This window comes from Podarcis tiliguerta, assembly GCF_965153285.1.
Source record: "Podarcis tiliguerta genome assembly, chromosome: 8".
In the NCBI taxonomy this organism is placed as follows: Eukaryota; Metazoa; Chordata; class Lepidosauria; order Squamata; family Lacertidae; genus Podarcis; species Podarcis tiliguerta.
Window position 1 is genome coordinate 8,842,101 of NC_139541.1, and position 20,954 is coordinate 8,863,054.

Below are 20,954 nucleotides of genomic sequence, written 5' to 3' on the forward strand. Positions count from 1 at the left end.
CGGGGAGAAGCACGCGTCTCCCCGTCGTCAGCCTCTAAACCACATCGGGAGACAGTGGGATGGCAGCGTTCCGCCTCCCCGCTGTCCCCCGATCTTGTGGGGCTGGCGCTGCGGCTCTCCTGAAGCCTGGAGAGCGAGAGGGGTCGGTGCGCACCGACCCCTCTCGCTCTCCAGGCTTCAGCGAAAGCCTGCATTTGCCCCATAGGATGCACACACATTTCCCCTTCATTTTTGGAGGGGAAAAAGTGCATCCTATACGGTACTTGTGATGCTGAGGACCAACTTCTTTGTTATCAGTCTTGTGAAAGAGGTGAAGAGATTTGATATCCACAGTGAGTCCACACATTAGGGGACCGATCAAGGAACTGACTTTACAATCCTATTTAGGCCATGCATAAGAACCGCAGTTTGTTTTTGTTTCTTTCCATAAAATTTTATTGAAACTTTTTCATTGTAAAAAAACCAAACTAATCTGAATAAAAATTAAAAAGAGGAGGGAGGGAGGAAAGGAAGGGAGGAAAGGAAGGAAGGAAGGAAGGAAGGAAGGAAGGAAGGAAGGAAAGTATATACAAAGTCCTCTCTCAAAGTTAGGTGTTTTTTTTGTGTGTGTTTTTTTATTAAGGCTGATTTAAATGAAAACAAAAAGAGAAAAATAAAATAAAGCCAAATCTTCTCTCAAAGGTTGATCTTAACTCTTGTGTCACACAGAAGGGGGGGGGGGTAGCACTAAGTAAAACTAATTGCTGGACAACAATGCTTAGAGCAAGGGTAGGCAACCTAAGGCCCGGGGGCCAGATGCGGTCCAATCGCCTTGTAAATCCGGCCCGCAGATGGTCCGGGAATCAGCGTGTTTTTACATGAGTAGAATGTGTCATTTTCTTTAAAATTCATCTCTGGGTTATTTGTGGGGCCTGCCTGCTGTTTTTACATGAGTAGAATGTGTGCTTCTATTTAAAATGCATCTCTGGGTTGTCTGTGGGGCATAGGAATTTGTTCTTTTTTTCTCTCTTCAAAATATAGTCCAGCCCAAGGCTGAAAAAGGTTGCTGAACCCTGGTTTAGAGTGTTGGGACTATGACCTGGGGAGATACCACACTTAAATCCCTAAGTTGGCGATTGAACTCACTGGGCAGGACCTTCAGCCATTGCTGCCACTCAGCCTAACTTACCTCCCAGGGCTGCTGGGAGGATAAAATGAGGGCGGAGCGGGGAGAACCATGTATGGCACCTTGAAGCTCCTCACAGAAAAGGGTGGGATATAAACGCAATACAGTGGTGCCCCGCAAGACGAATGCCTCGCAAGACGGAAAACCCGCTAGACGAAAGGGTTTTCTGTTTTTCAATGCGCTTCGCAGGACGAATTTCTCTATGGGCTTGCTTCGCAAGACGAAAATGTCTTGCGATTCCTGGGGGTTTTTTTTCCGCTCCCCACCCCCTTTTTCTAAGGCACTAAGCTGCTAATAGCCTTTTAGCAGCTAATCCACTAATCCCTTAAGCCTTTAATAGCCGCTAATAGCCGCTAAACCGCTAATAGCGCTAATCCGCTAATAGGGTTGCTTTGCAAGACGAAAAAACTGCTAGACGAAGAGACTCGCGGAACGGATTCTTTTCGTCTTGCGAGGCACCACTGTAAAATGAATTGCATAAATAAGGCCTACAGCTTACACTGGGGTTTCGTTCCAGGGATCTGTGCTCACAGGCAAAATTAGGCAGTCAGAATGACCCCTGGAACCACCCCTGCGGCCTCAGACCTTGCAAGATTTCTTAACCGTTCTGCAAGATATTGCCGGAACATAACGCAGGGCCTTGTGTGATTGTCCAAGAGCCCTGCAAAGCAGGGCAAAGGCCTTTAAAAGCTGCTTCTGCAAAGGAAAGTCCTTTGGATGGCTCCGCAAGATCTTGCAAGAGGCTCCAGAGCCACGTAAGCAAGGGTCTCCAATTTCTATTTATTTATTTATTTGCAATCTGCCGAAAGTTGTAATCAAATAAGAAGAATATGTGTAATTTGTGGGCCTAGTTTAAATAATAATTCATAGAATCACAGAATTGCAAAGGACCACGAGGATCATCTAAGTCCAGCTTTCTGCAGCGCAGGAATCTTCCACCCTTGAGGGGTTCCACGTTCCAGATTTCACCAGCTCAAGAGTACAGGATCAAGTGTGGAGCCCCTTGTGCGCTGAGGCCCTTTGGGCAAACCCTGTCCTCGGGATTTAACAGCATCTGAGTCCAGCCATCATCCCATTGCGATGGGAAGGCAGGCAGGACTTTGCCCCAGTGCTAGGCAGGGAGGCTGCAAAGTCCTTATATAAAGGGAGTGGGGAGGCAGAGACAGGAAGCTACCTTTGCTTTTGGCATCCCCGTTCATCCTGCCATTGCTCTGATCGGAATCCTCGTCTGGGTCATCCAGCTGCTCCAGGGCCAGCTGGCGCCAACTCCGCAATGACGATTTCCCAACCCAAAACCCGTCATTCCTGAAAGGAGACAAAGAGGCAACACACTGTGAAGATCTTTTTCTTTAATACAAACTTCATTGAAATTTTTCAATGAATTTTTCAATGAACAATTACCAAGCACAAAGGGTTCAAGCACGTATGCAGTCATCCACGTGACACCGAAACAGACTCGGGAAATCTTTTACATTACAGATTGAGTTCTCATCCACTGGGATAATTTCTCCATAGTGGCCATTGTGACTGAGACAGAAGGGAGTTTACTGTATTGTTGCTTAAAAAAACGCTATAAATGAAGGCCATACCGAGTCAAACTCATATTTCATTTTTATTCCACTTATCATAACTTGACTTTCTGGTTCTGCGACTGTGTGTCTGGCATGGCACCAATGGCTGGAATGTCAAACGCTACTGGGAAGGAATGGAGTTCAAATCTTGCACATGAAGAAATTATCTATTACAGTGGTACCTCTGGTTGCGAACGGGATCTGTTCTGGAGGCCTGTTTGCAACATGAAAAGAGTGCAACCCGCAGCGGCGCGTCTGCACACACACAGGTTCTGATTCAACGCTTCTGCGCATGCAGGAGCTGTGAAACCTGGAAGTAACCCTTTCCAGTACTTCCGGGTCGCCGCGGGATGTAACCTGAAAGAACGTAACATGAAGCGGACGTAACATGAGGGATGACTGTACAGTGGTACTTTGGGTTACATACGCTTCAGGTTACATGCGCTTCAGGTTACAGACTCCTCTAACCTAGAAATAGTGCTTCAGGTTAAGAACTTTGCTTCAGGATAAGAACAGAAATCGGGCTCCGGCAGGGCGGCAGCAGCAGGAAGCCCCATTAGCTAAAGTGGTGCTTCAGGTTAGGAACAGTTTCAGGTTAAGAACGGACCTCCGGAATGAATTAAGTACTTAACCCGAGGTACCACTGTAGTTGCTTCAGAAGTCTTGCAGAGACATATAATTTTCCCCCAGATACATTTAAATATTAAACAGCCTAGAAATGCTTCTAAATAAAATGAATGCAGCTATTGATTTCAAAGCCACTTGCTCTCTTTACAAAAATGTCTCCAGCAAAGTACGCCCACCCACTCTCAACCACACTCTGCACACTTGAAAAGGGGACTTGCTTACCCTTTGACTGTAACCTTCAGCAAGTTGGAGACAGTTTTGTAGTCCTCGTTCAGCTGGTTCTTCAGCCGCAGGACTCGGCACCTCTCCACCACACAGTCCCTGCAGAGTGCTTTGACTGAGGAGGAAAAGACGAGCAAAAAGGCCGCCATCATCCTCAGTACAATATCCCTTGCTGTGAATTCTGGACAAAGTGTCCTTCCATAGGGCAGGGCTTAGATCTAATTCAGCTGAGGCAACAGCGCAGCCTCCTCCACCCCAAACCCAAAGACCTGCTTCATCCAGCTTCCTTTCCCCTCTTTAGGCTGCCATCGGGGCATGTTTATCAGACCCTTTAAACTTCCCTGATTGTAACAAGCAGTTCACCTTTCTCCTGCCTGTAGAATGGGAGACATAGGGACATAGGAAGCTGCCCTATACCAAGCCAGGCCATTGCTCCATCTAGCTCAGTCCTGTCTACACTGACTGGCAGCAGTGGCTCTCTAGGGCTTTTGGCAGAGTGTCTCTCCCAGCCCTACCTAGAGATGGGGATTGAACATGGGCCTTCTGCTTGCCTGGCAGATGCTCCACCACTGAGCTGTGGCCCTTCACAGCTACCAGTGCACCTCCACATCCCACAGAGGAGAACTCTGTTTATGACTACTCAAACTAAGGCTTTCAGAGTAGCGGCACCAGCGCTTGGGAACACTGTAGGCAAGCACCTCTAACATGTCAATATTTTGATGTTTGCTGCAAAGCTTGTATTGCCAAGTGTGGTTAGAGAGTTAGTCTGATTCTGCGTGGGTCATTTTTTCCTGTTATCTCTGGGGCACCTCCAACTAAGTTTTACTCCAGGCAAACCTATCGAAATGAATGGACCTAACTTAGCTGTAGCCATTAATGTCAGTGGCTCTACGTAAAATAGAACTAACACTGGACAGAACTCTTTGAGATGCTTTAACACTCTTGCATGCAATTTTAAAAAAAACAAGTTGGCAGCTTATAAATGCTATTATAACTAAGTGGCAATTAAAGACACGCACACCAGCCAGTTCTGGTCTGGAGGAGAGGGATGGCTAAGTGCTTTATGGAAAGGGGAAACCACAGTCTGAGAGTGTCAACTTCACTCACAGCCTTTGCGAATCAGCTTCTCTTGGATTTAACAGCTTTCATCTCAAGATTCAGCCCTGAGAACAGCAGCTGGCAGGAACGAGCTTGGGAGGGGGAGAGGCATAATTGAGAGGAAGGTGAGTTTACCAGCCAGGGCAGCAAAGAGCTCTCTCAGCTGCAGAAAGGCGTGGGACCAGAAGAGAGTGTGGAGTAAGCATTTGGAGGTTAACACATGTGCTGCAAAAGAGATTTTGCTGGCACTCTGCCATTTGGAAGGCAGTATCAAGAGGAGGAGGGACGCGGGTGGCGCTGTGGGTTAAAGCCTCAGCGCCTAGGGCTTGCCGATGGAAAGGTCGGCGGTTCGAATCCCCGCGGCGGGGTGCGCTCCCGTTGCTCGGTCCCAGCGCCTGCCAACCTAGCAGTTCGAAAGCACTCTCGGGTGCAAGTAGATAAATAGGGACCGCTTACTAGCGGGAAGGTAAACGACGTTTCCGTGTGCGGTTCTGGCTCGCCAGAGCAGCGATGTCACGCTGGCCACGTGACCCGGAAGTGTCTTCGGACAGCGCTGGCCCTTGGCCTCTTTGAGTGAGATGGGCGCACAACCCTAGAGTCTGTCAAGACTGGCCCGTATGGGCAGGGGTACCTTTACGCTATCAAGAGGAGGAGGTTTCAAGGGTGTGTGGTTGTTGTTGTTAACCGAGCCATTCACCTCCTCTCTTTCCAAATAGTATGCACTTTTATCACTTGGTTTAAATTGCCCTATTTAAACACTGTTGTTTGGCCCCAGCCACAGGATAGATTCCATAAGGAACAAGTGGCTCCCGTTGCTCACATCTCCTTTCTAGGAAACACTGTGCTCCTTGGTAGCTGCCTGCCAAGCTAAGGAAATTGCAACAGCCGGTGGAGTGTGGAGTGGTTCGAGTGTGGGAATAGCAGGACCTTAGATGAGAGGGTTCAATTCCCACCCCCTCAGCCATGAAACTTACTGGGTGAGCTCTGGGGCTGCCTCACTGCCTCTCAGCCTAACCTACCTCACAGGGTTGTGGTGAGGATTAAATGCCACCTTGAGCTCCCTGGAAAAACTGGTGGGATATAAATTCAATAAACAAACAATCAAAAGTTATGGAACTCTAGTAAGAGCATAAAAGGTTAACACATGTGCTGCAAAATAGATTTTGCTGGCACTCTGCCACTTGGAAGGCAGAAACTGCTGCTTGCCTTCTATCACTGTGCCATTGAGAGCGTGCTCACTTATGGCTTATGTGTGTGGTACGGAAGCTGTACTACCCAGGACAGGATGGGGTTGTGCAGGGTTGTTAAGGCAGCAGAGAGCATTGTTGGCTGCCCACTCTCCACCTTAGAGCAGATTTATGCCACAAGGTGCCATAGGAAGGCACTGGACATAGTAAAAGATCCATCGCATCCTGGTCACTGTCTCTTCGAGCTTCTGCCGTCGGGACGGAGATACAGGACGATGAAGACAAGAACGAGCCATCTTAAGAACAGCTTCTTCTCCAGAGCGATCTCGGCCCTGAATGGGAAGCCCGGACTTTGAAAGTCAACTAATCTCCCTTGCTGTATTATACTGTATTGTTTAATTAGTGTTTTCATGGAGCAGTCAAGTAATTTCGTTGTCCCCGAAGGGGGCAATGACAATAAAGATATATTAATTATTATTATTATTATTATTATTATTATTATTATTATTATTATTATTATTATTAAAAGCCCTGCTGGATGAAGCCAATGGCCCGTCCAGTCCAGTCTCTTATTCTCAACCAGGTGCTCGTTATTGGTGACCTGCAAGCAGAACAATTCTTCCCTCCTGCAGCTTCCAGTAACCGGCATTGAGACGGATTTACTGCCTCCAACCGTGAAGACACAGCAGAGCCGTCGTGACTGGTCGCTCCTCTAACAAGGCAGGGTGGTCCAACCATCACAAGATGATGCAGGAGGCAAAGGTGGTGAGGAGCTAAGCCATGGGTAGGCAAACTAAGGCCCGGGGCTGGATCCGGCCCAATCGCCTTTTAAATCCAGCCCACAGAGGGTCCGGGATGAGGATATTTCACCCCTCCCATTGCAAGAATCTGCTGATGTTTCAGAAAGGAGGGGGCGGATTTTGCTCATTACTTATTCCGCTCCAGCCTGACTTCAAAGAGGGAGTCTGAGTGTTATCTGTGTATAGATAAGGTCGCTGCTCATGCGGCTGTAACACTCAGTGCAGTCCAGCGTCTCCATTTAGTCTGTAGTTAGTTTGTATAGTAGCTGTAGAGAATAAAAGAAGTTATTCTACAGAAGCTGTCGTTCGTGTGGTTCATGCTCTGCTGTGCTCCGCTGACTACTGGAAGTGAGTTTGGTGCTCACAGCTCTGAGCTGTGAGTCCACAGCACTTAGACCTGCTTCCTGCGTGGAAGGTCTCTGGAAGTGCTTTTCAGCTCGCCTGGCCCAGTAGGTGGCACTGGCTCAAAGGCAAAGCTGACACAGGAATCAGCGTGTTTTTACATGAGTAGAATGTGTGCTTTTATTTTAAATGCATCTCTGGGTTATTTGGTGGGGCATAGGAATTCGTTCATCTTTTTTTTTTTTTTTTTTTTTTTCCAAAATATAGTCCGGCCCCCCACAAGGTCTGAGGGACAGTGGACCAGCCCCCGGCTGAAAAGGTTTGCTGACCCCTGAGCTAAGCTCTCCTGGGACATGCTCCCTTCTGGGGTTTGGCTTACCTGTCAGCCTGGGTCCTCCTCCATATCTCTTGTAGAAGTAGTCAGCGACATATTCAGAGACCCTTTTGACGGTGGATATTTTGTCCGGGTGCAACTTTCCGTGAGAGCACAGGCAGGCCGTGTTATCGATGGGCTTGGGGGGCGTCGACTCATCCAGCCACTGCTGCAGCCATTCAAGAGACACGAAGTCATAGGGGCAGCCTGGAAGGAGGAGGAGGACAGGAGGGCTGGGGTGGGGCATCAGCACCACAAGCCCTGTTTGCTTGGGCTCACCAAAAGTGTCTGCCTTGACCGGTGAAGCTTCGTGATCATACATTCCACCCCCTGGCCAGCAAAACTCAAAATCTAAACAATCTAATCTTCAACTTGGCAAGAAACAAACAAACTGGGTTGTATCCAAGTCTGCCCTACTCAGAGTAGACCCGTTGAAATAATTTATAGTTGTGATTCCTGCATTGGAGGGGGTTGGACTAGATGACCCTTGGGGTCCCTTTCCAACTGTACAATTCTATGAGTCTATTAATTTATATCCCTCCCTCTCTCCCTAAGTAGTCTAGGGTGGAAAACAGATGTAGCATTTGAAACAAAAGCGTAGCAAGCACTTTGAAAACAGAATGAAACAACATTAAAAACTATTACAGATAACATCTAAAATAAGTTAGTTTCTAAAAAACCCCTAAAAGCAATTTGAAAGAGTTAAGAACATCCTTCCATCCAATGATCCTAGGTAAACAGGAATGTTTTAAAATTCCTCCTGGAAGGGAGTAATGATGGAGGCAGGCACACCTTGCTAGGGAGGGAGTTGCACAACTGGGGAGCCACCACTAAAAAGGCCACATTGCAGGTCAGCACCAATCAGGCAGCTCTGGAAATTAGTGGACCCAAGTTAGTCTGGTCAGTTAATTTCTACGGGCCTACACAGACTGTGAAAGCATAACACTTGGGAAAAAAGAACAACAACCTGAACTTCAGAAAATTAGCTCCAGCATCCCACCCTCAGAAGGCCCTCCAGCTATTTGGGGGGTAAAGCAAGAAAGGGGCTTAGGCCACTGAAAATGTAGCCGCATGGTGATGTGTTTTCTCTCTCTCTCTCTCTCACACTCACACACACACCCTCCCAGAGCAAAACAGAGGCTCCATCAGCCCACCCACATCCCAGCTGCTCACTTTCTCCCCTGCACTGAGCCAAAATGAGGATGAACAACCTCAGCTCATGGATGCATGAAGGAGCAAGCCATGCGTGTGACTGCTCCCTTAATGTAAGGTAACTCCATGCAGGTGGAAAACTAGTGCAATTATAGTGAAGGTTTATAGTGAATATATTATAGTGAAGTGCAATTATAGTGAAGGAAACTAGTGCAATTATAGTGAGGAGTGCTAGACACACTCTTTCCAATATACTTGGTCCTGGTTTGTGTGTTTTTAAGAGTCATTTGTTAAAGGACACCAACACCACCCCAGCCTTGCCCACAGTGGAACAGTTCGTTCTGCCACATGTCATCATTTATCGCCTTTAATTTATAGCCTACCTATCTCTCCCAGAAGCTCAAGGTTGCAATGCACAGTTCTCCCCCTCTCCATTTTCTCCCCACAACAACCCCACAAGGTAGGGCTGGGCTGAGAGGCACCCAGTGAGCTTCATGGCTGAAGGGGGCGGGGATTTGAATCCTGGTCTCTCCCAGGTCCTACTCTGACACTCTAACCACTACACCACACTGGCTCTCAATAAAGTAAAGTAAAATTATCTGAAGACCTGTGGCATGCGCATGAAAGCTTATACCCAGAACAAACTTAGTTGGTCTCTAAGGTGCTACTGGAGAATTTTTAATTTTTTTATTTATTTCAACTGCATCAGACCAACACCTGAATCTAAAATTATTTTGTTATTTTACATCCTGCCCTTCCTGATAAAGCAGCCCAGAGCAGCAAACACTTCAGTAAACAGAGCAGTGGCCATGTTTCTTAATATTTTAAGTCACTGCAGATCGTAAAACACCCTAGGTTGACAGAAGAACGGTTGGCAAATATCTTGGGGCCCAGCAGCAGTTAAGTTGTACTGTACAGAACATTAGACTATCCGGAAAAACCAAAAAGGAAACTTGGCTGGCACCCAATGTCCACACAACACGTTGTTCCAATATTTCCTCTTGGGACTTAAGACTAAGGCGGCTGGCCAACTGCTTCTAAGTGTTGCCAGCAGTGATTATCTTTACCAAGAGATGCAGAAACGACTTTAATTTTCCAGGCCGGAACTAGACGCCACAGGATTTGATGAAAGTGATATAAATATTGCTAATTAGGAAGGTTTCATTAGAGATCCAAACAATGGGAGTGGGGGGAATGCAAGGCAAATTTTAAATGCTTTCACGTGTTTAGATGTTTTTAGACATGCCCGAGAGAGAGAGAGAGAGCACAGCTGAAGTGAATTTGGGAAGATAATTCTTGCAAAGCTTCCACTGATGTCTGCTTGCACTGTGTGGGTGCGGGGCAGGGATGGAAGGCACTTTGATGGAGCCTCAGGAGGCTTACTCGCTACCCCACCCTCCAAACCTCGCCTACAACAGTCTTATCCTTAACATGCAATACTGCAAATATGTATTTTTTTAAAAGACAAATGGAAGATCTTACAGACCAGCTTTGGCAGGCAACTTCTGGTAGAGCTCCTTCACCTCCTCGTGCTTGATCTTGCCCCTGGCCACGCTCTGCTTGCGCATCTCGGCCATCTCTGTGCACCACTCCTCAAACTTGCTGTTGTCCCTCTCTACGAGCTCTTGCAAAAAAGCTGGCCAATTGGGGGGAGGGGGACAAGCAACAGAATTAGGACTGAGAACGGAGCCTGGCCCTCATCCGCCACAAAAGAAAGAGGAAGCCCTTTGCTACAGCCCTAAAGGCCTTGACTGAGAGTCATTCCCACAGACATCCATTCACCCCAGGGGAAACATCTTGTTTCATCAAATTCATATGGTACTCGATTGCAAAAGAAACCAAAAAAGCAGTTTAACAAAACAGATTTTTAAAAAATCAAACTATAAATAAGGATTAACAACAGTAATTGCAGACCTTTGAACAAACGTTCATAGAACTATAGAATAAAAACAGATTAAAACCTGCACCAACTCTCTAAACATCTGGGTAGGCTTTCTCTTAACAGAGATGTTTTCTGCAGGTGTCAAAAATAGTACAGTGAAGGCAGCTCTCCGATATCAAGAGGCAGGGAGTTCCAGAGTGCAGGTGCTCCCACACTGAAATATTGAGTTCTTATAAATGCAGAACAGATACCGTATTTTTCGCCCTATAGGACGCACTTTTCCCCCCTCCAAAAATGAAGGGGAAATGTGTGTGCGTCCTATGGGGCGAATGCAGGCTTCAAGCACCTCTCCACAAGGAGAGTTGCTTGCATGCTGAAGCCTGCGCTCGCTGAGCTCAGCGCGTCCAGGCTTCGCGGACCTCTCGGCAAGCAGCGGGAGCCAGCGCTGGGCTCCCATGGCTTGCAGAGAGCTGCCTGTTTGGGGGCTTCCCCCGACCCAACCCCGCGCCTGGGGGGGAAATAATTTTTTCCCCTTTATTTCCCCCCCAAAAAACTAGGTGCGCCTTATAGGGCGAAAAATATGGTATTACGTTGCACCTGCAGTAGTGCCCGTTCTGCCAACTGAGGGAGTCAAGTGGGTGTATATGGGGTTGGAGACCCCCCCCCTTTGAGAGGAGACCCCCAAAATAAGAATGTCAGAAGAGTCTGGCCGCAGCTGGAGCAAGCCAAAATGGACCCACCTAGTCCACCATCCTGGTGGCACAGTGGCCAACACAAACTTATTAATTATTATTTATTCATTTTATAAACCGCCCTATACCTGGAGGCCTATGCCCTAATGGGACCCATGTGCAACAGTAGGCTCTCCACTTATGAGCCACAGCAAATGGCATTCAGAGGCAATTTGCCCCCAATAATAACGCCCCCCCTGAGCCAATGTTTTCTTGAGAGTAATTTACAGGTTTCCGCCAAAGGAGGATTAAGCTCATGTAAGGTTTCTGATGAAACCACCAAGCTGACTTGCCACCTCCTCAACCAATATAAAACATCTCTTGGGGGGAACAATGTGTAGAGGACATTTGCCATTACTTACAACAACATCCACCCAAGAAACTGATTCATAACAGCCCTTTTCACACAAAGGAAACAAATCTAACCAGGGTGGTCAGTGTGAAATAGCTACAGAGTGATACTGATGACTCTGTTACTTATAAGGTGGCTCTCTATGCCGTAACAGCTAGGAAGAAAGAACTGGATGGGCAAGTGATCAACTGAAATGGGGACTCAGATAAATTTATACAGTGAATGCTCGGGTTGCGAACATGATCCATGCGGGAGGCACATTTGCAACCCGCAGTGTTCGCAACCTGCAGCATTGCGTCTGCGCACACGCGGGTTGCGATTCGGCGCTTCTGCGCATGCACCGAAACCCGGAAGTAACCAGTTCGGGTACTTCTGGGTTCGGCGCACTGCGCAACCCGAAAACGCGCAACCTGAAGCGTCTGTAACCCGAGGTATGACTGTATAAAACACACCCGGCATTCCCCCTTTGACTCAGCAAGCTACCTATTTGGGGGAAGAAAGAAAACATCACCACCTGTGCCCAACATTTGCTGAGTGGACACAAGGTGGCTTGCTTAGCTTAACATGTGCCCCACAACGGGTTTGCCTGCACACACGTACGCCAGGCAAATGCCACAGCCCGGGTGCACAGAGGGGGAAAGAGTGGACACCACACGGACAACACACACACACACACACACACACAAAACTCCATCTCCAGCCTTACCTGGAATTTCAACACTCAGCGATTTCTCCCGGGTCTGCAGCCTGTACACCAGCATGTAGGCGTTCCGAGAGCGGTAAACCCCCTTCCCACATTTGAGCTTCCGAGTCTGAGATTTAGAAGGCTCTAGTGGGGAGAGAGAATCCAAGCACAAGAGAAGCCCTGAGACATCTGCTCTCTCTCTCCTGTCAGGTAAGAAGAACCTGGAACGCTCTTCTCCCTAGCTCTTCCCTCTCAACTCACTGATCTGTGACTGGGCCTTTTCAGTGGTGGCTCCTGGGTTGCTGAGCGTTCCGTCCTAGCAAGGCATTGCCCTGCATCTCATCCCATCCAGACCCTCCCACCCCGCTTGTGCAGCTTTGCCAGAGTGCCAAATTTATTTGGGTTGGTCCCCACGTGCCCCCCGTTAACATGTTTATTTCTACATACTATTTAAGGGATGCCCCATTCACATCACCTGCCAAGCACATGAGGAAGGAAGACAGCCGAGAGCAAGGAGCCAAGACTGAATGAAGGTGGTTACCTCCAAAGGGCCTCACGAGAGCCAGCAATTTGGAGCTATCAGATACACACTGCTTAGCACACATAAGCCTCACCAAACGTGGGTTGCGTAAACACGTTAATGGAGCCGTTTCTTCTGGGGATAATTATGCCAAGACACAAGAAGCTTTATTGCTGGTGGAAACGGCAACTGACTAGTTAACCCTTTGCTGGTCCCAATACACCAGGCATACCCAGCTTTTGGCCCTTTGGATGTTGCTGAAACTACAACTCCCATCAGCCCGGGTCGGCACATCTAGGAATGATGGGAGTTGTAATTCAGCAATATCCGAAGGGCCAAAGGATCCCCACAGTGTGTCAATCCAGGAGTGCTCACAGGACAGAGACAGGCAGTCTTCTCTATTCTGTGGCCCTCTAGATGGTGCGGAGCGACGATTCTCTCAATTCCCTGGCCTTGGGGAGTCATTCGTCATCTAATACAAAATGCCTCTAGACACCTTACACACACACCATTAAAAATAACCATCGGGTCTAATTCAATAACATCCAAAGAAGATATAACACAGAAACATAATCACGTTCTCTCAAATACCTCAAGAGCAGTTATGCTGAAACCACATTAATAATGGCAAAAGGCAGGCTTTACTAGGGAGAGAATTCCAAAGACCAAAAGAGGGGCCCGTAACCAAAAAGGCCCTGTCGCTTGCTGACACCCTGCAAACCATTCTCGGGGAAGTGCCTAAGGCAATGAACGCAGGACCCAGGCAAATGCAAGCCAGGACACAGACATCAAGGCCCTGCGCTTTATGGACTGAATCTGGAATTTGGTGAACTGAGCCTGAAAGCATAGAGGCAGTCAGGGCAACTGCACCAGATTTGGACACTTGGAGGGACAGAAGGTGTCTCCCCCACCATGGCTGCTCCAAATGGTTTGACTCCTAACTGCTTATAGAAGAAGAAGAAGAAGAGTTTGGATTTGATATCCCGCCTTTCACTCCCTTTAAGGAGTCTCAAAGCGGCTAACATTCTCCTTTCCCTTCCTCCCCCACAACAAACACTCTGTGAGGTGAGTGGGGCTGAGAGACTGTGACTGGCCCAAGGTCACCCAGCAGCTGCATGTGGAGGAGCGGAGACGCGAACCCGATTACCCAAATTACGTGACTACCGCTCTTAACCACTACACCACACTGGCTCTCTATAGGAGCCAGGGCCTTCTCTGCGTGTTTTTGGTGAGGTCTTACCTAGGTCTTCTTCTGCCCCCAGCTGCAGCTTCTTGCCCTCCATCTTCTCTATCTCTTCATCGTTGAACCGATACCACTCTCCCGTCTGAGGGTCCTTCACGTGGGCTATGTAATGGCCGGAGTAGGCGCTCACGCCACGATGGATGAGGACTGCACTCAGCTCATAGACAAAGATGCTGGCTGGAAGGAGGGTCACAGAATCAGAGAACTGTAGCGTTGGAAGGGACCCAAGGGTCATCTAGTCCAACCCCTTGTGTCAGGGAACTGCAGGCAGCGAGGGAGGAAAGAATTAGGGGATACAGGGAGCGGTCTCCACTGATCAGTACTGAGTCCTCCTCAGAAGACCGAGAAGAGAGTAGTGAGTCTGGGGAGGAAGGGGTGCTTCAGAGAGAGGGGGATCCACGTCACAGGGAAAGACAGAAGGGGCTGAGCCGTTGGCTCTGTTGGTCTCGAGGGAGAGGGAAAAGAGAAAGTAGTTAGAGCAACACGTCATGAGAGACGGGTCGCTTTGTTTATTCTGCATGTAATCTTGTCAGAAAGCAATAAAGAAAGGGATTTATGGCGGTCTGCCGGGAGTGTTTCTCTGCTAAGTGCAGCAACGCGTGGAGCTGGCTAGCTGACACCTTGCAATGCATAGGGATGGGAGAGAGAATGGCCCCTGTAGCGTTTATGGCGCTACCCGCTTCATCATTGTAATCTTCAGGGAGGCAGAGATCGGCTTTTTTGTCCCTTGGGCCATGGTTGGTGTGCATTGGGATTGGCAGGGAGCTCAAGAGCAGGGTGGTGCCAGAGTGAACTACTTTTGCCTCTGCCCTCCTCCTTTTTGAGTTCTAGATGGGGACACACTGAGGTTGAGGACGCTGACAGCAAGTGCCACAAACCTGGACTGGTGGTAAGTAAGAAGGCAGGCAAGGCAGGGTCTGGTGAAGGGCAGTGAGACTGCTGGGGCAGTGCCCTGTTTGGCCTAATAGACCAACACCAACTGCCACCCCTACATGCCCAATCACAAGCTGCTACTTGGCTATGTAAGATCATAACCTCACCTTTGTCTTCCATGTAGGGCTCCATGTCCAGCAATTCTGAGAACTCAATGTAGGCGTTCAGCTTCTTCTTGTGGCCTGTTTGCCTAAGGAAGCAAGGGAAGAAAGAGCAAACGGTAAGGCCGAGTTTGGCAACTCACAACGCACCTGCGGCACCCCACTTGTCACCTTTCCCAAGATGACGAGGAAACGTTAGTGAGCAGTCTTCGGGTTAAGTCCATCAACCAGCTACAAATTCACCGAACAGTTATCTTGTCCCGTTCAGTTTGATCTGCGGCACTGTTATAGATGCCGCATAATATCCATTCTGCCTTGGTAAGAAATTGATCTTTTCATGTGGCAGCACCTATACTGACAGCAGACAGGAGCCTTTTCTGTACTCTTTTCAGCAACTGCTGAAACTATTTTTGTTTAGGCATTTTTGTTTAGGGACGCGGGTGGCGCTGTGGGTAAAACCTCAGCGCCTAAGACTTGCCGATTGCATGGTCGGCGGTTCGAATACCCGCGGTGGGGTGAGCTCCCGTCGTTCGGTCCCAGCTCCTGCCCACCTAGCAGTTTGAAAGCACCCTTAAGTGCAAGTAGATAAATAGGTACCGCTTTATAGCGGGAAGGTAAACGGCGTTTCCGTGTGCTGCTCTGGTGCCGGTTCGCCAGAGCAGCTTCGTCACGCTGGCCACGTGACCCGGAAGTGTCTGTGGACAGCGCTGGCTCCCGGCCTCTAGAGTGAGATGAGTGCACAACCCTAGAGTCGGACACGACTGGCCCGTACGGGCAGGGGTACCTTTACCTTTACCTTACCCAGATGTTTACAAAGCTGGTGCAAGTTTTAATCCCTTGCTATTTCCCTTGTTATTTTTCTTACTGATATTTTTCTTATTGATAATTTCGCTTGTTTTATCTCCTTTTGTAAACTGCTCTGAAGTACTTGTTGTATTTTGTGAAATAAAATGGGGGTGTAAGCGTAAGCCTGCCTCCTTCCAGTACGGAGGGATCTGACCACAGCAGCTCTGAAGGCTCCCACCCTGGGGTGCTAGAACAAGAAGAGATGCTTGCCTGTCAAACACGAAGCGCATGAGCTGCAGGTTGAGGGTGCATGGGAGGCTGAGGAGACGGATCCTGCGGGTGGCGTTCTGCTTGCTCTGGCAGGTCTCACAGAAGTAGCGGTTGTCCCCTTCCAACTTTTCTTCCTAGCCAAGCAAGAGACAAATGGAACAAAAGTCACCTGGATGCCCCTGAGGCAGGCTAGAATTTCACCTAGGTGGAAACAGACATCAAATCCACTCTTCAGCTCCTGAATCCATGCATGGAAGGAGTGTGAAGGATGCCTATGGGTCTTCCTTCAGTGGTATTCTGGGAACAGCTTCTATGGCAGGAGACCAGAATTTGGGGGCTGTCACTTAATACGCAGAAGCTGAAACCAAACTGTCTACATCTGGAGGACCCTTCTTATCTCCTTTTTCAGAAAATATCCTAATCAATTTATTCTCTTTGCATATGACTTTGAGGCTTTTTTAAAATAATCGAGCAGTGCAGAAATTTCATGAAATAAACTTTTTATATGTTAAAAAACCCTCAAACAAAAAAATAAACACCCATTTATTAATAATCACATTTGAACCTATTAAAATAGTATTTATAATGTTGCTAATTTGACAGAGACCACACTTAAGATTATCCTTCTGAGGCAGCCTGTTGGAAGTAATTTTTATAAAAGCTACATAGGCACAAAAATCCCCAAAGGACCAAAAAACTAAATGACATATGCAAAAATTAGGGCCAACTAGGATCAATCTCCTCTATTCAGATCCCACCCTTGAGATAAAGCAAAGAGCAGCCGAAAGGAAATTGGCCTCAAACCATAATAGGCTGGAGGATGAAAGTGACAAGGAGAAAACTCCCAAGGAAGAGTTGATACCTTCAGAAACTCTGTGATGCAGTCCGACAGTTGCTTGTGGCCCTGGATGTTCAACTCAAGCTCATAAAATTTTGATATAAGTTTGGACTCTCTGCCACACTGGTTGCAGCTGGGGAAGAGGGAAAAAACAGCACTGAGGACCACCTCAAGAAGAATTACTTCTTCAGAAATCACGGATATCATTATTTATTAGTCACTTTTTTCTCACGGTAGCTCCAAGAAACTTACAGTATTTTAAGCAAACACCAAACATATATAGATATAGATATAGAGTGGTACCTCGCAAGATGAAAAACTTGCAAGACGAAAGAGTTTTTTGTTTTTTGAATTGCTTCGCAAGACGAATTTCCCTATGGGCTTGCTTCGCAAGACGAAAACGTCTTGCGCCTTTTTCTTAAAACCATCAATGCATTCCTATGGGAAACCGTCAATACACATTGGTGCTTCGCAAGACGGAAAAACTCGCAGAACGAATTAATTTCGTCTTGCAAGGCACCACTGTAGATACACACACACACATATTAAAACCAACTTTTTATTTTTTTAAAAAAGTATTCTGTTTTCCAAAAACTACTATAAAAACATCCTATCCACGCAAAAAGGCCATATATATCGTTAAAACCCAAAGGCCTGATTGAAAAGGAATGTTTTTGCACGGAGCCTAAAACGGTGGTGCCAGGCAAGCTTCCCTGGGGAAAGCATTCCACAAATGGGGAGCCACCACTGAAAACGGCCTGATCTCATGTTGCCACCCTCTGGACCTCCCATGGAGGGGGCACATGGAGAAGGGCCTAGGAAGATGATAGTAGGGTCTTGATTGGTTGGGGAGATGGTCCTTGAGGTACTGGGGTCCTAAGCAAAATAATAATAATAACAACAACAACAACAACAACAACAATAATTTATACCCCAACCATCTGGCTGGGTTTCCCCAGCCACTCTGGGCGGCTTCCAACAAAGCACTAAAATACAATCACCTATTAAACATTAAAAGCTTCCCTAAACAGGGCTGCCTTTAGATGTATTCTAAAAGTTTGGTAGTTATTTTTCTCTTTGACATCTGGTGGGAGGGCGTTCCACAGGGCGGGTGCCACTACCGAGAAGGCCCTCTGCCTGGTTCCCTGTAACTTGGCTTCTCGCAGCGAGGGAACCGCCAGAAGGCCCTCGGCGCTGGACCTCAGTGTCCAGGCAGAACGATGGAGGTGGAGACGCTCTTCCACGTATACTGGACCGAGGCCGTTTAGGATTTATAGATCAAAATCAGCACTTTGAATTGGGAATACACAAAGCTAAAGCACCAGAAGACTAAGAAGAGGAAAAACTTACACTGTGACGTAGGCATACTCTCCACAAAACTGCTTTTGGACAATGTCTCGCACATCTGGGTTTTTCTGTGAGGTTAGGGTATCCTCCAACAGGGACATGAACAGCTTGGAAAACTCCTGAGCATCCTAGGAGAACAGTACAGTTGCAAAGGCAGCATTGATAACACAGGTAAATTAACAAACTAACAAAATAAACGAAGAGGGTGCTTAGCTCTTTTGTTATACGTTATAGCTCTTTTAAAGAGGAGGCAAAGCAACCACCACCACCCCTCATTGAATCAATTCAGGGATGGCACTGCACCTCAGCCATGTACAAGGGAATTAAGAATGGAATAGGGCCATCCTCTTTGGGGGCTAAACATCCCTGGTTCACCTCAGCTCAGGGAACCGCGGCTTAGCATTACAGAGGGCAAGTGGATTGATGTGCAGCTGCTCCCGCAGAAAGAGCAAGGCAAAACACGCGCTCACACGCACGCACCCGAACGTTACCTGTTGCTGACCTGTGTCCAAACCCAGCGCTTTAACAAACCCTGATGGATCGATATAGCGCCTCTTGCTGTTCTGCAGCAAAGCAAACAAGTACTGGAGGTGCTCACAAATCGTCTGAGGCTCATAATCTATCAAAAGGCAAGAGGATTCCTTCAGAGATTTACCCACCATGACGCATATACTCATACTGACAATGGTCACCCCCCTCTGCACACACTCTGTTATAAAAGACCTCCCCCTGCCCCACTTTGCTACACATTGGGAGGGATATACACAGCATATCATCTGCTGGCAACTCAAAAACTAACAAGATGTGCCATTCTGAATAACAATTAAAAAAACCAAACCCTTTCAGAAAGGGAAGGTTTCCTCTTCATTTAGATTTCCTTTCTGTCAAGGTTTGTTTGCGACTTTGCTGCTGCTTAGATACCGTGCTGCCCATGAGAATCCACTGTGGTCTCTAGAGGCTGATGCACTGCCTCTGCTCAGGATATAGAGCATTACCTTCAGCAAAACTCTCCTCTCCCAAACTCTATCTGTAAAATGGGAACAAGTACCCAAGCAGCGCTGCTAGATTGCGAGGACCACAAAAGCCAATAGCTATGTAGGGGGATCAGGACACAGTAGCAGCCTCCAAGCAGACGGAGCCTTGTCAGAGCAAATCAAAAGGCACTGACCCATGTGCTAGTGAGCAGTGGGAAAATTCTGACCAACTTACCCTTGTTTGATGCTGTGCCCTCTGCTGTCACGTACTCAGGGCGGGCAATTGGACACAAGTAGAGCGCCTGGCGGAGTTCCAAATTCAAGAACCACATCTGCAGAAAAGTGTTGACGTAGCAGGTGGCACCCAGGTTTGTGAGGCCCACAAAGGCATTCTGTGAGGGGAAGGGGAAACACATAACAGAGGTATCACCAAGCAGGTCACAAGGGCAGCCCTTTGCCAACCTGGTGCCCTCCAGATGTTTTGGATGCCAACTCCCATCAGTCCCAGCATCACACAGCCAACACTGGCTGGAGTTAATGGGAGTTGTGGTCCAAAACATCTGGACGGCGCCCAGCAGACAAACCACCAAGTGGTTACCTCCACAACGTTAACCAAGAGCCTCCAGAAGATGATGGCCGGGAGGTCCTTTCAAGACAATATATCCTGCCTTTAGTGCACTTGACCTGTGTAATAGTTTGGGGGTTGAATTTGTAGCACTTCACAGCAGGGATGGGGAACACCTGTGGTCCCCCAACAGCCACAGTAAACATAGCCAATAGTCAGAGATGACTGGAGTTGGGAGCCCAACTACAGTATAGGTAGGCAAACTAAGGCCCAGGGGCTGGATCCGGCCCAAACGCCTTCTAAATCTGGCCCACAGACGGTCCGGGAATTAGCGTGCTTTTACATGAGTAGAATGTGTCCTTTTATTTAAAATTCATCTCTGGGTTATTTGTGGGGCATAGGAATTCGTTCATTTTTTTTAAAAAATCAAAATATAGTCCGGTCCCCAACAAGGTCTGAGGGACAGGGGACCGGCCCCCTGATGAAAACGTTTGCTGACCCCGAACTACAGGCTCCCCAACCTTGGTTTACAGGGAGGTTCATGGTTCCTCTTTATTTAACTATTACATTTTTAACATGTTTCTCCCCTGACTTTCCATAAAATGCCCGATATGTCTAATATTTAAACAAACATATCAGAATAAAAAAAAAGTCAATAAAATCCAAACAATGTAGCTAATTAAAAAAAAACTAATGAGGAAGAAATACCAAAATATTTTTACAAGCTTCCTGGTACATGGGAGGGGTCATCCAATGGTATTTTTCTCTGCAACAGAATACAGTGGTATCTCAGGTTACATATGCTTCAGGTTACATACGCTTCAGGTTACAGACTCCGCTAACCCAGAAACAGTGCTTCAGGTTAAGAACTTTGCTTCAGGATGAGAACAGAAATTGGGCTCTGGCGGTGCAGCAGCAGCAGGAGGCCCCATTAGCTAAAGTGGTGCCTCAGGCTAAGAACAGTTTCAGGTTAAGTACGGACCTCCGGAACGAATTAAGTACTTAACCTGAGGTACCACTGTAGATTGAGATGAAACAGTCAGATAAAGCTCTGCTTGCAGTACTCGGTCCCTCTTATTGACAGCTACTTCACAGAACTGGAAAAGGAACTTTACAGCTACCACTAAGAAAGCTCTATCAGTTCTGACAAAACAGCCAGGACCACAAAGAAAATTTCAAGCCTTCCAATT

General features: G+C 47.6%; 1 protein-coding gene and 1 long non-coding RNA gene across 9 annotated transcripts in view; one reads left to right on the plus strand and one right to left on the minus strand.

Annotated features, from left to right (window-relative positions):
• The window catches only part of USP48 (ubiquitin specific peptidase 48), a 41,888-nt gene that overhangs the window by 18,795 nt on the left and 2,139 nt on the right, over nt 1–20,954 (minus strand). For 4 of the 8 annotated variants that reach the window (XR_014514446.1, XR_014514447.1, XM_083453772.1 and 1 more), the window contains exons 3-14: nt 19,435–19,591; nt 18,717–18,844; nt 18,229–18,353; nt 16,903–17,011; nt 16,041–16,174; nt 14,991–15,073; nt 13,948–14,127; nt 12,209–12,331; nt 10,024–10,173; nt 7,392–7,592; nt 3,586–3,700; nt 2,340–2,470 (exon numbers count right to left, since the gene is read on the minus strand). Coding sequence is in view for 6 of the 8 variants with exons in the window: in XM_083453772.1 (XP_083309898.1) it covers nt 2,340–2,470; nt 3,586–3,700; nt 7,392–7,592; nt 10,024–10,173; nt 12,209–12,331; nt 13,948–14,127; nt 14,991–15,073; nt 16,041–16,174; nt 16,903–17,011; nt 18,229–18,353; nt 18,717–18,844; nt 19,435–19,591 (1,636 nt within the window). In the remaining 2 variants the exon portion in view is untranslated. Of the gene's footprint in view, nt 1–2,339; nt 2,471–3,585; nt 3,701–7,391; nt 7,593–10,023; nt 10,174–12,208; nt 12,332–13,947; nt 14,128–14,990; nt 15,074–16,040; nt 16,175–16,902; nt 17,012–18,228; nt 18,354–18,705; nt 18,845–19,434; nt 19,592–20,954 lie in introns of those variants that run through there. The other 4 variants (XM_083453773.1, XM_083453774.1, XM_083453776.1 and 1 more) reach the window with 3 other exon arrangements.
• LOC310684003 lies at nt 3,721–8,680 on the plus strand. Its single transcript, XR_014514643.1, has 3 exons — nt 3,721–4,974; nt 5,346–5,819; nt 6,400–8,680. It is a non-coding gene; the product is annotated as an uncharacterized lncRNA (long non-coding RNA).